Genomic DNA, 16,757 nt, shown 5'->3' on the forward strand with positions numbered 1-16,757 from the left:
CTTGTCCTCGTCGCCATCACACTCGTGGTCTTCGTCGCTCGCATGAGAAAAATCGACCCCGAACTGGTCCCTGTCGACCGGTTCGCCAACATCCTCAAGGTCACCATCGGCCACATCATACTGCTGGTTCATCTCGTTTGAGAGCTCAACAGGAGCATGGGTATGGACACCCAGGCCGGAAATGAGAATCTGCCCATCTTCGTCCTCGTCTTCATCCTCGTCCTCGTCCTCGTCTTCATCCTCGTCCTCGTCTTCATCCTCGTCCTCGTCTTCATCCTCGTCCTCGTCTTCATCCTCGTCCTCGTCTTCATCCTCGTCCTCGTTCTCGTCGTCCCGGACCGCTGGCTCTTGACGCCCACCAAATTGCAAATCGCCTTCTGGTAGCTCCTTGGCAAGCTTCGATGTACCGTCGAGCAACGCAATGAGACGTATTGACTCTTCACGCGAGAGGGCCCCTTCTCTATCTACTACCGCATCTGGTGCGGAGTCGACGCTGAGCAGAGCGCGGCCGCCTTTGGTAGGCTCGGGAGGTGTAGCCGAGATACCCATTGACCCTAGTCTTGTCGTATCAAGTAGTTCGGAATCAGATGCAGGTGCTTCGGCTGTCTGTGCTTCTTCCAGTTGCGTTTTGACCTGGCTCTGGACATGATCGCCTAGCTGGACAAAAGTTTCCCGTGCAGTTTGTGCCCCGCCTTGCAATGCAAAATCCATCACTTCGGCGTGGCCGGTATGCCGCACTTGTGCGGATGGGCTGGATTTCAAAGCTGCGCTTTGCGCGCCATCCAACAGTCTGATCATCCTGACCGACTCGTCTGCGCTGAGTGCGTCCGGGTGCTGCTCTCGATCCACCTCCGCTTTCGTTTCTGTTTCTGTTTCCGCATCCGCATCAACTACCCCGCCCGCACATTGAGCAAGATCTCCTTCTGGCTGCGCCTGCGATGCATCCAAAGGCTGTAATGCATCTGATTCCCACTCCGTCTCCGAACTCTGGCTGTACTGGGAGCTACCTTGTTGCACCGCCTTTTCAACCGCCATACGCGCTGCACGCGTTCTGAGTGTTCTCACCGGTTTGTCATGATGCGCAAGTACGGAAGGATCGTTCGGTGGGCGAGGAGGCTTGTGAGATGGCTTGTTGTTTGGTTCTGAAGCAGATATGGGGCTCCCTTGGCCTTGGGTTGTTGTCTCGCCCCTGAAACGAGTGTCTTCAGTGCCGACGCTGCGATCCAGAATTGGATCCGCATTGACTTGCTCTGACGAAGACGAGAAAATCGCTTCCTTTGAGCCGTCGACATCTGTTTGAGCCTGGTCTATGCGTTTGCCCTTCCGATCGCTCCGCCGAGTTGGTGTCGCCTGCGGTGCAAGTTGGTCAATATCACTGCCGCTGCCAAATATCTTCAACGCGCTTTGTTCCCGTTGCAGTGCATTGCCGTTAAAATTCGGCAGTAAAGGGTATAATGAAACCATTTCCTCCGCCGAGCCTTGTCCTGCATCTTGTTCGCCGCGGTACGCTTTGTGCTCGGCCTCCAAAGCATTTGGATCTTGGCAGAGCGACGCAGTTGCTTCTGCCTCGTTCTTAAGTTGGGACTCGCTTGAGCTTTGATCCACGCTCTTAGACATTACGGACGTCGATGAAACACGTGGTACAGCATTCAAAGGCATTGTGGAGAACTTGACACGTTTGAAAGGGTTACCGATGCTCGAAATCCACCCCCGCGACCGCGCTGGGACTTTGTTGCTCTGGCGTTGCTCTATCGGTAAGGTTTCGCTCTTGCCGCCCAATAACGACGTAGATGACAGACGTTTCGAAAGGGGGCTTGCGCTTGCGGGTCGTTCGTATGAGACAGAATTTGGCTGCCTAATTACGTCTGGCTGACGTTGAAGCCAATGGGGAAGGCGGAAATGGGATGTGCTTCGCTTGAACACGCTTGCTGCGTCAAAAGCCAGAGTCGAAGTTGACGCAACGGAGTCCGAGGAGGAGCTGGCTACTGCAAAAATTTGCTGGTTTTGTGAAGAAGCAAGAACGGACGACAAGCTATCCTTCAAGGTTGATTTGCCTTTGACGACAAGGTCCTTCGCTGTCGCTAGTGCATCTAAAGTCGCGCTCGGATCTTGTGATTCTGCGCAACTGGCTGCGGCCTCTTCTTTTCTCAAGTCCTCTGTTTGAAGCTTTCTCTTACGACCTTTACCCTTCGTCTTGCCTTTACCCTTCGGCGAAGTCGTTGGTAAGGACTCGGCTTCTTCTGAAGGGTCCACAGCGGGTTCGGCGGACCGGCCAGTCGCAGGGCTCAGTTCGTCACCGACTTTGACGACGATCTCTTCTCCCTTTTCTATGAAAAAATTGGCTATCTCCGAAGCTGCCTCGAGGCTTTCTCTACTGCTCTTTTCGAGAATCGATGCAGCCGAGTGAGGATGCGCGCCCGGCTCGACGGCCTTGAGGGTGCGCTTACGAGGCATGGGTGTCGCCTCGATCCCTGAAGTTTCGTTCGCGTTGTGGTCGCGTTGGCTGTGAGTAAGAGCTGCTGCTTCGCTCGTACAGGGCGCCATACGTCGATGAGGTCTAAAGTCGTATGCGGCATCCGTACGCTTCGTAGGCTGCAAGATGATGTCTTGGTGTAGTAAGGCCGATTTGCAGCAAGTCCATCGTCACTTGGTCTCAGTCTGGGGAAGTTAATTCCCAGCGATTTTATTATGACCAGCTCTGTGGGATTCCGGGTTTAAACACATCACACGCCCCGGATTCGTACGTCGTGCCCGGAAATCGGCATGAGCCTTGCCTCTTAGGTTTCGTAAGGTCCCATCGGAATACTAATCCTGCTGCTCATCCTTCTCTTCCTACTGCACTCTTCGTCTCTGCTTTGTATGCAAGGCTCGGCGCCCTGCACTAAATATCTGTCGCTGCCGCGGTTTCCCTGGCATTGCAGTATGCCGTGCGCTACCACAAGCTATCCCTCGTGAGCGTTCTTCCCTAACTAGCTTCTCGGGCCATCCAGTGGTTCAAAATCTCCGTTTCCCAGGGTGGGTCCTTAATTCATCTGAGGATAGGAGCGAGATCTGACTGAATACTATGGAACGTGCATTTTGGCGCAACCCAGGGAGAGTCAGCTATCGAGTTCTTCTGTGGTAGATCCAGGTGAGGGTAGGTGTGGTCGCTTGGCTTAGGCCATAAGTTTGAAAGCGTCCGCTCAGAGGTATCGTGTCGCAGGGCGATGGCGAATATACCCGCCCAGGAGAGGCACATGTTAATTGTAAATGTGAATTATGATGCAGCTAGTCTAACAGGATGATGCAAAGTGTAAAATGCGCGCAAGCATGCCATATTGTCCAAAAACGAATCGGTACATCACAGCTCTTCGTGCTCGCCTTCATCCATGAAGCTCCCTCTCCTCTTTCGCGTCGAGGGCTGCTGGTGGTGCTGACCGGAGTGCTCAGCTGCGGCACGATGCTTGCCCAGCATCCACCCGCAGTCTGCATACAGCCTTTGACCGAGGTGTCCAGCCGCCTGGCGAATAAACCGAACCTCCACCTTCCCTTCGCCCTGCGTACCGTCACCACCTTGCGGGGTAGCAATTGAAAGTGAACTGAGCGCCTCGAACCAAGAGGTGAGGTGCTCCTGGCTAAATATGCGCCCTTGCTCATTTGCTGCGTGTGAAATGTACACCCCGAATGCCTGCCAGGCATTCAGAAGTGCCGGCATAAGGAGCGTAAAGATGGCGTCGGGGCTTGCAGGACTGCGCAGGGGCGTTGGAATGTACGACGCGAAAGACTTTTCGCCAGATGCCGATGAGAAGATATTGATATCCGTGTAAGTGGTTGCTCCGCAAGATGTGTCGAGCGATGATGACTCCGGGAAAGTAAGAAAGGACGAGGGTACGGGCGGAAGCATTGCTTCAAGCGAAAGAGCGCGAGAGGTGACGGTGTGAAGGAAGGCAAAAGAAGTGGCGGGATGGGTTGGGGCTGGTAATGGAGACGGAGAGGATGAATGATCATATCCGTGCACAGGTTTGCTTTCGACGCCGAAAAAGGGCAGGTACCGGAGCGCCGTCTTCGCAAATTCAGCGATGGGGCTCCGGATTCGACTCCAAACATATTCTGGTCGCAGGTTGGGCACATTTCCTGGCATAGCTGTGTGCACTCCTTTCTCTGCCTCGTCTAATGCAGCATTGGCAATCTCCAGCGTCGGATTGGGAAGCAAATGGATAATCTGCTCTCGGACCGCGTCGCGGTCATGCGATTCATCCAGGAGCCGCTGTAGCAGAGAGAGGAGCGATGGCCTGTCCATCCAGGAGAGCATCTCGCCGACATCAAGCTCGCACTTGGCTGCTGTCCTTGCCAAAGCGTCCTTTGCGACAGCGCTGGCGGGGCGTTTCGCCGCGGCACAACGGCGCGATGGTTGCAACTCGCTGCTTGCCACAGCTGAAGATTTCAACGTACAGGCAAGTAGAAAGTCGTCATCTTGCTCAGGCTGGGAGGGGATTGGCGCCTGGGTTGGAAGCGACTGGCGGAGATCGTCAAGCAAGGATGGACTGGCAGCAAAGCCTGTGCGCATTTTCTTCGGGACCAGCTGTCTCGCGTCGCTTTGCTGTGAATTCGAAAGAAGCCTGTGTAGTTGGCTGCCATTTCCTGCTGCAACTCCCAGTCTTCGCTTTCCCGGCGATGAAATGCTTGCGTCTCCGTCATCATCACTCTCATCTGAGCTGATACTCTTTCTTCGCTTTGGATGACTGTCGGCAGCAGCCGCTTGCACTTGCGAGCTGCGTGAGGCCCAAAACGGTCCTTGTGACTTTGTGGCTGTTTGCCTGTTGGCAAAAGAGTAAGGAGGGCTGCCAACCGCCCCACCAAGTCCCGAGCCGAACCCGACTGTATTTTTAGCGCCGGACGGAGTCGCTTGAAAGACTGTGCGGAGCTCATTGTTCCCGCCTAGTGAAGACCCAATGCCAAAGCCAAAGCCCAAAGCCGAAGGCGCGCCTGACACAGCACTCGGCTGAAATACTACGCGATGCTGCTGCTGCTGCAGATGTTGTGGACCTTGGGATGATGATGTTTGAAAATTTGAGAAAGGCCTTGAGCTTGGCCCTGCTAAAGGGCTCTCCATCTCGACCTGCGCAGGTAAAGTAGGTCCCATTCTGTCCGAGTGGGTATCAGGGTTGTTTGACGCTCCGCTTGAGATAGCTTGAGAATTGAGATCAGGATCGTACAAGCTGGAGAATAACATCTGTCCTTGAGGGAGCTGATGAGGGGGCGAGGTGAGAGACGAGGATGAGATGGGAGCACGGGAGATGAACACGCTACCAACAAACTCTGCCATCGTGTTCTTCTCCTGGTGAGGCCGCTAGAGGAGTATGCCCTTCAAGACAAGCTCACAAGCAGCACGTGTAACGGCAGCGGAAAAGGGGTGTGATGATCAAGAGCAACGTTTGCTCCCAACATTGACCAGATATGGTCGATGTATCCGCAAGGTGGGATGGCCTTTGAAGAAAGCATGAAAAGGACGTGGCCCAAAAACAAGGCTCGCGTTACCACTTGTGCGTGCGATGGCAGACGGACGAAGGGGACGGTTCCCGGGGGGATGTCCAGAAATTAGGGTTCCGCTAGTAGATCCATAACAAAGTAGGGTTCCATCGTCTCTATTGCTTGTGGACCGAGGCACACAAGACAGCGAGACGATCAGGATCATCGTCCATCGTCCATCTCGTCCATCGGAGGAAGTATCGAGATAGTCTGTGGTGAAGCATCCGCGTACGTGCATGCATCTTGGGCGCGGCAAGTGGCTCGCAGGGAAAGTGTGGTCTTTACTGAGCGTGCATTATCTATCAAGAAGCGCGCCGGATGCACTGTGCACGCCACCGACGTCACCGGTGCTGGGCTGCTGGCTGTCCTTGCGTTTTGGAGAACGACAGCGCCTCATCTTCACTCTTCCTGATTACTACTCAACCTTGATCATCGAGACGATTGGCATGCATTCTTGACAAAAGACACCAGGAGACGTTCAGTTCAACATGTACTGGCCAGTTTTCTCGGCACGGCGGCTGCATCTTTCGCCGGCAGGCTTGCATCAGCTGCCGCCAGCAACTGAGGAGGAAGCAGCGGCAGCTCAAGTCTTAGCCCAGGCGAACGGCCCCCCGACGGCAGCTACGACTTCGGGGTTTCCTCTAGAAGTTCCAAATGGAGCTGGTCCATCATCAGCGGGACCTTCCGCGTCGTTCGGGCGGTCATTCCAAAATTGTGCACAAGATGGAGGCGGGCCAGAAGATCAAGAGGAGCTGGTGGATGTTGCGCGCTCGCGAAACGGAGCGCATTGGATCAGCCTAAGTCCGTACACGATCGCGGTGTGGAGCACGCGTCCATCACAGGTTATTGCAGCCCTGCGGCGTACACGAAAGAGCGTTGACGAATATGGAGAGAACGTCAAGGTGCAATGGCGGCCAAATGGGCTCGGCTTGGTGATCGAGGTAAGGGCCTCATCAGCCAGGATACCCATTGACTCCCGAAAACACGTTGAAGTTTAAAATACACTTGCAGACGTCAAAGTCGTTCCTGCTCCTCTACAATGTTTCCTTCCTTACTCCAGCCATTTTTTCCTACGTGCCTCCATCGGGTACTGGGGCGAAATCCGCCACGTCAAACGAGCTGTTCACACCTACGCCTGCAGCGTTGCAAGCCGTCTTCCATCTTTCTCCTGGGGAACACGCAAGCGTGAAGTATGGGGATGGTTCTCCTGCAGGTACCCGTGGCCGCGGCAACCTCAACGGGATGGAAAATGGCGCAGGAAATTCGGGCAGTTCCAATGCGGAGATGTGCGAGTTGCGATTTAGTATGGCGCTCAAGATTGACGCAGGATTAGGGTGTTGCGCGCCTACTGAATCGCAACTCATCGTCGCCACCCTTAATCCACCTGCGGTGCAGGCGATACCGTGGCCTGATGCACCGAGCTCTATCTCGGGTGCTGCGAAGCGACAAGCACTGGCAGCTGGGAAATCACGAGCTTCCATCGAGGAAGCGGAGCGGCAAGCTCAACCAGCAACGCGAACATCTCTCATCAGCCGGCTTGACTGGATCCAGCTATCGGCAGTCTCGCGCGAGTCCAACGCATCTCTGAACGGCTCTAGCTCAGCGTCCGCCTCAACTTCGACATCCGTACCCGCCGCAGACGAAGACACAGATCCGCCCGGCCTACAGGAGGCGACACACCCGCAAGAAGTATACGTCCGGCAAATAGAACATTCGCGCGCGATGGACCTGTTTGTGTGGATCACCTCCGATGGTCGAGCCCATGCCGCGCACCTGGATGTCGATGCCAACTGTTCTTCGGGCTTTTGGGAAGGACGCAGCTTTCACGGCCTTCAGCGCTTGCAGCTGCGCCGGCGAGCTTCGGGTGTCAGTGTTGCGGGCCCCGAAGAGAGCTCCAAGCAGCGGCAAACCAGCTTTTCGGATCTCAAAGCTGGTAAGCTGGACATCAAGGGCAAGCAGCCCGCGCTGGACGCCGAGGTACCGGAAGAGAAACGAGCAGTGCAGTCCGCTGTCAATGCACGTTTCAGTCTGATAGCAATTGGCTTGCAAGACGGCACAGTCGCCATCTACTCTTATCGCAGTCCGGATCGAGTGCCGCTTCAGACACATATTCTGTCTTTACGTCAATCTTACAAGTCAACAGCATCCTACCTGACTACGGGACCCGTGACGAGCCTCAGCTGGACCAGCGATGGACATGCGCTTGCAGTTGCGTGGGAGAACGGTTGGGCAGTGTGGAGCACCTACGGCAAGTTGATGGGATGCAGTCTGCGAGAAAGCTGGACAGGCATGCATAAAAAGTTTATGGACACATTCCTCTTTGGCGCCAAGCGTCTCTTCTGGGGTCTCGGCAATACTGAACTCTACTTTCTTGCGCGGAAAAAGGAAGACCGTGCATTTGACCCGGACAACCAGCTCTTCGTACTTCCGTTTGCCAAATCGACCATCGCAGGTCAGCACTCACCGGACAATACACGATATGCCTTCGTCCAGCTCGATGACAGCCTGCTCGTTTACCGCGGATCGGACCAGCCTGATGTCAGCATAATCAATCCGGAGAGCGACATCTGGCATCATATCAAGATACCCCAAGCATACATTGCCAGCAATTGGCCGATCCGCTATGCCTGCATCAGTAGCGACGGCAAGCTTATTGCCGTCGCTGGAAGGCGAGGTCTGGCGCACTACAGCACCGTTTCTGGGAGATGGAAGACATACACCAAGCTCCAACAAGAGCAGTCCTTTGCCATTCGAGGTGGGATGCAATGGTTCCACCATGTGCTTCTTGCTGCATGCGACTTTGGTGATGAGTACCAGATCCGCATGTACTCGCGCGATCTGGAGCTGGAAAACTCGCAGCTGCTACATCTCGAAAGGGTCAGCAGCCCGGTGTTGTTGACTTCTCTGTTCGAGGATAGTTTGCTGGTTTACACTGCGGACAATACTTTCTACCACTACCTTATCACCACGACGACGGATAGCATCCGCTTGAAGCTCTGCGGAAGCATCACGTTTGACGGTGTCGTTGGGGAGCCGAGCCGAGTGCGCGGTATGAGCTGGATGGTGCCACCCTCGCAGCAAGAGTTCGGCGACCCGATCGACGACTTGACCGTGGCAGCGATCATATTTCTCATTGACGGAAAACTCATCTTGCTCCGCCCGCGGCGACTGGGGCAGGATGAGGAGGAGGTGGCGTACGACATGCAAGTTCTTGCAGATCAGATAGAGTTTTACTGGACGCATCTGAAGGGAATCGGGGGACTGGAAAATTCACTTTGGGGATACGACGGCAATTCAGTGAAGGTGTGGCTTAATGCGCTTGCACTAGATCAACCCCGGCGTATAGCAATCAGCAATTCTGAAATGGACGACTCGGAGGGGCCTTCAGACGCTGAAGATGAAGGGCAACACGACGGCTATAAAACGATTGAGGAAAGCGTGACGCTCGGGCTGGACTTTTATCCGCTATGTGTGCTGATGGAGAAGGGTATCATCATCGGTGTTGACCCTGATATGTCGCTTCGGAAGACGCTCGACTTCGTCATCTTTCGAAGTAGCACAAATGTGAGTACAGCTTTGCGACATGCCAATTTCAAACACGCGGCTGATTAGCCCCCTCCCTTGGCGACAGACACATCTCTTCCTGCAACAAGTGCTTCGAAACCTACTAAAAAAGCGGCACGTGCGGCATGCCGTGGCCTTCGCGTCGCATTACTCTCAACTTGTCTATTTCGCACATGCCATGGAGATCCTTTTGCACGATGTGCTTGAGGATGAAGCGGATGCTGAAGGTCTCAAATCGCTACCAGCAGGGACGGATGGTAATCGCGGCACGGACGAGAACGCCAAGCGACTATTGCCTCTGGTTATTGACTTCCTCGATCACTTTGACGATGCCTTGCGCGTCGTGGTGAACTGTGCGAGAAAGACGGAGCTCACACGGTGGGGCTATCTCTTCTCCTATGCCGGCAATCCCACCGACCTTTTCGAAAAATGTCTTGAGCGGGATGAGCTCAGGGTCGCTGCATCGTACCTCCTCGTCCTGCACAGCTTGGAGAGCGTCGAAGAGAGCACAGTAATGACAGTCCGGCTTCTGCGACGTGCGGCTTCAAAAAAGAAATGGGCCTTGTGCAAGGATCTTCTTCGCTTCCTTCGCAGTGTGGACGACACCGGCGATATGGTCCGGAATGCCATCGTCCAGGCGGGACTTCTAGAAGGCACATCTGCAGACGTGACGACATCCACGCTAAATATGGACAATGAGCACTGCATCGAAGGCGTGACACCTAGGGCGGCAACGTCGAGCCGGATGGGATCGCCGAGCATCGTGATTGATCCAGCGCCTCTCCTTCAACGCAGCACCTCAGCGCCAAACGCACTTGACCCGACGCTAGAGGAAGAGGAAGAGCCGGATGACGGCCAGACCGTGCTTGACTATGGCTCACCACGGGAGAACTCGCTGTTTGGCGATACGGTGCTTTTGCACCCTTCAGCCGCTGACTCACATTTGAAAGGCTCACCGTCAAAGAGCAAGCGCATCAGTGTGCAGCGCCGCGTCTCTGTGCCCATTGTTCAGAGCAGCAATGAAAATCCGAGCACGAACAGCCCTGTCTCCGGTTTCGGCATGTCGCTGTCGCGGGTGGGTCTGCGGAGCTCAGACCGCCTTGTCAGCCCACAGCAAGTCAGAAGCTTACTCAGCCCCAACATGGGGCCAGGTCGTTCAAATAGTCCCCACCCCGTCACATCCGCTTCGCCCACGCGAACCGTCGAAGAATTTGTCATCGAATAGGACATGTACAACGATCTTCACTGCTGACTCTCCAAATGGCTATGCTATTTGGCGCGCTCGCCGAATCTTGAATAGAAATACAGTAATGCGTAGTGTTGCATGCTCATGTGTGCTGATAGGAACATGTAGGCTGGGTCGCCGTTGACCCCTCACTCGTAGACCCCATCATCACCTCCGCCCATGTCATCGCCGAGGTCGTCGCGTTCATCCTCTCCATTGTCGAAGTAGTTCTGGTTGTAGTCATCGTCCTGCTCGTCTTCGTACTCGTCCACCTCCTCTGGTTCCGATATTTCAGCTTGATCCACCGGTTCACCCTCGACAGCCTGAAGGAGAACGAAGCTGTCAGAATAGCACTAACAAATATCGAAGGATTGTAGACCGATGACGACCCACCTTCTTTTCAAATTGGGACCAATCGATCTCCTGCTTCTGCCTTTTGACTTGCCGCTCAGCTCGAGCAACACGTTTGGTTTCTCCTTCCATGAAAGCCTGCCAGATGCCCTGCGGAAACACTTCCTTCTGCAAGTGAATTTCCTTCATACTCGTAACTGCTCTCGCGCTTGGTGCTTTCCCAGTTCCAGGAGCGCGATGCGTGCTTCCTGCAGATGGAGGGGCTTCGATGGAGGGCCAGTACGGAGAGAAGCGCTGATTTCGTAGAAACTCTAGCTGAGCCTTCGCGTTGCGGCGTTCTCTTCGGGTGGGCTCAACCAATCCAAAATTCATTTCAATTCGCTGGAGAGTTGGCGGGAGAGTTGATCAAAAGTCAATTAGCGTTGCTTCCCACATTCAAAGGCTTTCCCTGTGTCCAATGCTCACAGGATATAGCTCGCCGCTGCCCTTCGTAATCTCCATGAGTTCCTTGAACGAAATGTCGCCCATGGGGGCACCTCCGCCCATCCCGCGGGGCCCACCCCGGAAGCCGCCTCGGCCGCCTCGCGACATCTTTGGCAGACCTTCTTATCCTGCTCTGGGAAAAGCACGCAGGCGTCTTGCTCCTGTAAAGTTGGCTAGGATCCGGGGGCAGGGTGCTGTTGCGATCGATTAGAAATTGAGGGCCTTGATTTGTACTTTCGACCTATGCTGAAGATTTCTGGCAGTTCCGCCCGGCCGAGAGGTTTCCTTCGCTGAGTGTGATGCTGTCAATGCGGATGATGGTAGCGCCGACGTCCTCTTTGGTAGCATCTACCATCTCAGTTGCATAACCTCCCTCAATTGGGAGAACAGCTCCGCCTGGGCATCTCCTGACAGCAAGCTGTGTGTCTTTTTAGAAGCCGAGTTTTCAAGTCACCTCCGAAGGATCACGTTCAATATGGCTTCCACGATCATCCTCCAGCCGCTCTCGTCCTTCACATTCACAACCAAAGAAGCGCAACCAGAAGAGGACCCATCAGTAGCGGCTCGTCTCCAGCGCCTGCAGAACAATTATGAGGATTTCGGTATGCGACGGACGGTGGAAGGCGTGCTGGTCGTTCACGAGCATGGGCATCCGCATGTATTGATGCTGCAGATCGCCAACGCGTTCTTCAAGCTGTATGTCGAACTTTTCTAGTCTTGTGTGTGGTGTGCAAGAACGTCGACTGAAGAATCAACACCTCGCTTGCTTTCTTGCTCCCTTGCATCGCACACAGTCCCGGCGACTATCTTCGCCCAGGTGAAGACGAGACGGAAGGCATCAAGGAGCGACTGGACGCGCGTTTGGCGCCAGTTGCCAGTGATCCTGCCTCATTCGGCCCAGCCGGTCCCATGGGCGGTGCAGGCGGCGATTGGGAAGTCGGGGACTGCTTGGCTCAATGGTGGCGGCCAGCTTTCGAGACTTTCATGGTAAGCGGGGCCGGGAAATGTGGCTGGTCAGACGTCTGGGCTGACTGAATTGCATTCGCTCATATTAGTACCCGTACATCCCTGCACACATCACGAAACCGAAAGAATGCAAGCGATTGTATCTGATCAATATGCCGCCGACAAGTGCGTATGCTTGGCTTCATTTTTTTGTCTTACAATATATTGTCAGGGGCTGACGGTCGCACTCTCTTATCCGCAGAAATTCTGGCAGTGCCAAAGAACATGAAGCTGCTCGCCGTCCCGCTTTTCGAGCTATATGATAACTCACAGCGATACGGTCCTCAATTGGCTGCGATACCGCACCTGCTGTCGCGGTACAATTTCGTGTATGCGTGACGAGTCTAATGTATTTGCATTCTCAGCATTCGCATCTTCGTAAACTGTGCGCCGTCAAAAGTCTGTCTTATTGAATCTTTTCCTGACAAATAAGGCAGTGCAAGTGGAGAAAATTTTGATGCCTCAGAGTCGATGGCGATTAGCGACGAGCGTGGGCCATACCATAGTAAGACTGTTGTCGGAGCGCACCATTTGGCAGATTAGGTAGTGTCGGGCCTACGTAGCTCGGATGAGGGTTGGATAGAGCACCTGCAAAAGGGTTCATGCCTTGGGATGGGCCGTTGTACGGCCCGTGCTGTAGCAGATAGTGTGGGGTACCGACTTGCAGCGATGGGCGCACATGGCCACTCATGGGCGTGTGTACGCCTGGTGAGGTGCCTGGCAGAACACGGCCATTCATTGATACGCCTCCTGCCGGCGGGCCGCGTATCCCCATCGAAGTGCTGTTGTAAGGCGGTCCACGATACGCAGAGCCTGTCGGACCAGGCATGCCTTTGTCTTGCTGCTGCGGGTGCGGATTCGGTCTTGCTGTGCCTTGGCTCGGTACCGTGCTCTGGACTTGGGATGCAGCTCTCGGAATCGGGGGGAGGGGCATATCTTCCTCAACCGTCTTACCCACGTAGTTGCGCGCCGCAGCGACTTCAGTGAGCAAACCCTTACTGCTCGGTCGAACGCCGGCAGCTCGCACTGCGTACTTGTGACGGTAATGTGCTTCTGAAGACTCAGCTTGTCGCGCAGTTTCCTGATCCTTGATCACCCGTGGCATTTTGCGGTGCGTCGCCGATGCCATGGTACCCCAATAGCCAGAGTCGACATTGTCGTCAAGCAACGCAGGATCGATCGCATTCGAATGGACTGCGGCTGCGAATGTCTTGCGTTTGGGGAGAGCATTGCGCGCTTTGCCCTTGCCCAGCGTGTGTGGTCGCATTCCAAGCAGCTCCGCGAGGGACTCGAGCAGGTCGTGTGCTATCGAAAACGAAGTAGCTGTTTAGACACAGTTGTTCATGAAATTGAAAGAGGAAAAAACGAAACATCACTCACCTAACGCTGACTCCCTTCCATCCGCTTGCAAGTATTGCTCTGTATTTCTCAGAAGCGGATCTCGCCAGAACTCTTTTTCGTGAGCGCGCAATCGCTCCCATTGCATTTCCTGCAGTTTGCCGATGAGAGCCATATTGGCCCGCAGCTTCTCCTCCACTCTTTGCTGGAAAACCGCTTGCGCATAAGCAGCTCGCAAAGCGTCCGGATCAAAGATGTCCCCCAGCTTCTCCACCGCGTCGCTAGACAGCTCATTTGGCGGTGGCGGTGGTGGGAGTGGCAGGCCTACCCCGGCCGCTATGGGTGCTGGCTCTTTACCCATTCGAACATCCCCTTGCACCTCCTGTTCTTCGCTCGCCTCGTCCCCATCGTCCTCCAGCTCTTCAAACTGATTCAAGAGATCTTGAGGGTTTGGCCGGACCCATTTCCGGCCAAGCTCGAGCGTGCGCGGATCCTTCTTAGCAAGACGGGCGGTAATGCTCCCACCAAAGCTGAGCGTCGCATTCGTCGTGTCGTATGAGGGCGCAAAGGAAGCGCATGGCCCATAGTAGAGGTGCGTGGCTGAAGCATAAAAATCCAGAAGGCTGTCAACATCCGCAGAAGCAAAGATCACAGGGATCCGCAGGGCAGACTCACGACCGACGACCCTCTGCTCTCTCCTCGCGCGGATCTCGTCCGCAGACGGCACGGGGGGGCGCAAGCTGGCATTCCGAAGCACGCGCTCACCCAGTGTCGGGACGCTCCTGCCGTTGCTCTTGCTGCCCAGACTGGTCGGCTGCACGTGTACAAGATCCGCTTCGCCCGTTTCAAGCGCAAGTGCATCCTCTTCTTCCAGGAAGCGTGCATTGGTGAAGTAATCCCCACCCGTTAGACGCATGTGCAGTGCGTATTGCGCATACCGAGGCGTATTTCTTGTTTTGGGGTTTTCGTCGGCGTGCGTCGATTCATGTTTTGCTCTACTAAGGGCATCTTCCTTGGCAAGCGAAAGGAGCAGATCTTCCACATCCTTCTCTCTCTTCGAAAGTTGGCCGACTATGCCTGGTTCAATTTTGATATCGCTCGCCGGTGTCATTTGGGGCACAACTGCCATCCCTGGCGTTTCCAGAGCGACAATAGTTTCCTCCCCCTCTCTGCCTGCGAATGGGCGCGGCTCTGTAGTGCGATAGCGCCGGCCAAGTTGATGGATGAAAGAATCGAGCACGCAAAGGACGCTGAGTGAGCTCGCACGCCGTTGCTCCTGCTCGTCCTCCTTTCGACGCTGCTGGAATGCCTCTAATGTAAGCGCCACGTCCATTTTAGCGGAACTCTTTGCGGCACGTGCGAGCTTCGCGCTACTCTGGTCATGCCGGATTTGCGCCGCTGCGGCCCGCGATGCATCGTTGAGGTCGGACAGTCTTGTGCCCGGCTCGGCCGCATTGACAGCCCTACTGAGGGCTTCCTCAATGCTGCTGAAAGGCAGGCCTAGCTCGAAGCGAGGCACTGGCAATGGATCAATGGCATCTGTCCCATTGCGGGCGCGCTCGTCCTGCTCATCGCCTTCCGCCTGAGCCTCGGACGCGTCCTGAGACTCTTGGTGCCCCGGCTGCTCGGGGTGCGACTGTTGCTGTATCCGGGATTTGACATGCTGCTTGCGTGTGGTCCAGCGTGAGCCGCGCTTGCCCCGGCGGCCCCATCGCCCACGCCCTCGGGAAGCGCGCCCCGTGGGGGACGCGGAAGCAGAGGCGCCGTCATCACCCGCCTCAGTGTCATGCTCCATTTGGTCTTCGCTATCGTGCTCCTGTTCGTGCTCATGCTCATGATCTGGCTCTTCGAGTGTGCCGGGTATGTGCATGTGCAGCACGTCAGTGCGGAGCTCGCGTTCGAGCCTGTGGCCATACCAGCGTGCTCAAAAGTCAGTCGAATGCCTTGCGAAGTAAATCAGATATTCAACTCACTTTTCAAAGACTACCTTGAGCTTCCAAGCGTCCTCACTTCTGAGCAGCAGGTCATCCTTATCATGCGGCTGACTTTTAATGACGAGCGCCTGTGGTACGTGCTTGGCATGGGGGGTCGCATCGCCACCATCAGCCAAGAGAGACGCATCTCCGTCTTCGTCTTTATCTTTGACTCTCCCTTCCCTTGCATCCAGTTCTTTTGAGAGCGCATAGTTTCGCAGCAACTTATTTGGTTTACACGCGTCCAGTGCCTGCAGGCTGGGCACAGACTCCTCTTCGCCGGTGAGCTCTTGGCTTGATGGAACGACAGTCATTGCTACTGAAGTTGCTGCAGGGCCGGGAACATGTCCAGGCGAGAACATTGGAGGTTGTAATTGCACCCGTACATTTGCGCTGCCCTTCAATTTCTCAGCGGCTGCTGCTGCGGCTGCAGCGCCGAATGCAGCTGCTGTCGCAGCAGTCATGCTTGCAGTGGATGCGGGACTGGCGGGGACTTGTGGACAGACAGGACCGCGGCGTGTTGTGGGCGATGCTGCTGTTGCTGCTGACTTTACCACCGCTGTTTCCGCTGTCCCTGGATCAGCTCCTGCCGACGTTCTTGTTTCCGGACTCGACGGGCGTTTGCGCTTGCTTCCCACTCGCGTCTCCACTTCAGCTCCAGTCCCGCCTTGACCATTTTCATCACCAGCCGCATTGGTACTGGCAGCAACGCTTTGCGACGCACCATTCGCCTGTACTAAAACATCCATCGGTGGTGATGAGCGTGCCGGAGATGTAGTGGCTCCTGTTGAAGTGCGTGTGCGTGCTGATCGACGCGACATGATATTGGCTCGAAGGGCTCGGTCGCCAATGGAATGAGAATATGCTGGTAACCGAGCTGCACTGCGGATCGACCAAGGCTGCACGGATGACAGCTGGCTCTCCCGAGAGTCTTCTAGGTGCATGCAACAAAGGAAAGGTTGCGCCAGACCTATGTGTGAGCTGGTGTGCTTTGCTTTTGGCGTATATCTATTGTGCCGATGTCGCGTCACAAACCGCAAAAGTTGGCGACGCGATCAATCCAACACCAGCGAGCATCCGACTCGCTGCGAGCACCACGAGCTGATTGCGAAACGGCACTTCAGAGGCGTACGCAGCGGATGTTGTCAGCCTCTACCAGCTGCTACGTCGTTCGAACCAAGTTATCTGCCCATCGGACCATGGCCATTGTCATCGAAGCGTGCCAGGTCACCTACTCGCACATATGCGCTTTGATCGAATAGCTTTTGACCGTAGCTTAAATGAGCACGTGACCAATTTTCCCACATGCA

The 16,757-nt window shown here is 55.2% G+C and overlaps 6 protein-coding genes across 6 annotated transcripts; 2 read left to right on the forward strand and 4 right to left on the reverse strand.

Moving 5' to 3' along the window:
* On the reverse strand, nucleotides 1–2,626 carry K437DRAFT_13899 (uncharacterized protein; the record flags this gene model as incomplete). Its single annotated transcript, XM_013385476.1, has 1 exon — nucleotides 1–2,626. A coding segment is annotated over exon 1 (2,544 nt), but the record flags the coding sequence as incomplete, so codon positions are not given.
* Nucleotides 2,627–3,340: 714 nt separating this feature from the next.
* On the reverse strand, nucleotides 3,341–5,122 carry K437DRAFT_270364 (uncharacterized protein; the record flags this gene model as incomplete). Its single annotated transcript, XM_013385479.1, has 1 exon — nucleotides 3,341–5,122. The coding sequence occupies one exon, from the start codon at nucleotides 5,120–5,122 to the stop codon at nucleotides 3,341–3,343; it is 1,782 nt and encodes a 593-aa protein (XP_013240933.1).
* Nucleotides 5,123–5,717: 595 nt separating this feature from the next.
* Nucleotides 5,718–10,388, forward strand: K437DRAFT_276090 (RIC1-domain-containing protein). The gene is made up of 3 exons (XM_013385480.1): nucleotides 5,718–6,449; nucleotides 6,520–9,072; nucleotides 9,140–10,388. The coding sequence occupies exons 1-3, from the start codon at nucleotides 5,997–5,999 to the stop codon at nucleotides 10,295–10,297; spliced, it is 4,164 nt and encodes a 1,387-aa protein (XP_013240934.1). The 5' UTR covers nucleotides 5,718–5,996; the 3' UTR covers nucleotides 10,298–10,388.
* K437DRAFT_276091 (uncharacterized protein) lies at nucleotides 10,382–11,311 on the reverse strand. The gene is made up of 3 exons (XM_013385481.1): nucleotides 11,114–11,311; nucleotides 10,691–11,029; nucleotides 10,382–10,620 (listed from the first exon to the last, which is right to left on the reverse strand). Exons 1-3 carry the CDS (start codon nucleotides 11,237–11,239, stop codon nucleotides 10,447–10,449), a joined length of 639 nt encoding a protein of 212 aa, XP_013240935.1. The 5' UTR covers nucleotides 11,240–11,311; the 3' UTR covers nucleotides 10,382–10,446.
* A 185-nt stretch (nucleotides 11,312–11,496) lies between these two features.
* Nucleotides 11,497–12,498, forward strand: K437DRAFT_239670 (cleavage and polyadenylation specificity factor, 25 kDa subunit). Its single transcript, XM_013385482.1, has 4 exons — nucleotides 11,497–11,827; nucleotides 11,926–12,118; nucleotides 12,187–12,262; nucleotides 12,339–12,498. Exons 1-4 carry the CDS (start codon nucleotides 11,607–11,609, stop codon nucleotides 12,473–12,475), a joined length of 627 nt encoding a protein of 208 aa, XP_013240936.1. The 5' UTR covers nucleotides 11,497–11,606; the 3' UTR covers nucleotides 12,476–12,498.
* On the reverse strand, nucleotides 12,339–16,637 carry K437DRAFT_276093 (uncharacterized protein). Its single transcript, XM_013385483.1, has 4 exons — nucleotides 15,448–16,637; nucleotides 14,150–15,378; nucleotides 13,517–14,074; nucleotides 12,339–13,441 (listed from the first exon to the last, which is right to left on the reverse strand). Exons 1-4 carry the CDS (start codon nucleotides 16,389–16,391, stop codon nucleotides 12,615–12,617), a joined length of 3,558 nt encoding a protein of 1,185 aa, XP_013240937.1. The 5' UTR covers nucleotides 16,392–16,637; the 3' UTR covers nucleotides 12,339–12,614.
* Between the last annotated feature and the right edge of the window lie 120 nt (nucleotides 16,638–16,757).

The sequence above is a fragment of the Tilletiaria anomala genome (genome assembly GCF_000711695.1).
Source record: "Tilletiaria anomala UBC 951 chromosome Unknown K437scaffold_108, whole genome shotgun sequence".
NCBI classification, from domain to species: domain Eukaryota; kingdom Fungi; phylum Basidiomycota; class Exobasidiomycetes; order Georgefischeriales; family Tilletiariaceae; genus Tilletiaria; species Tilletiaria anomala.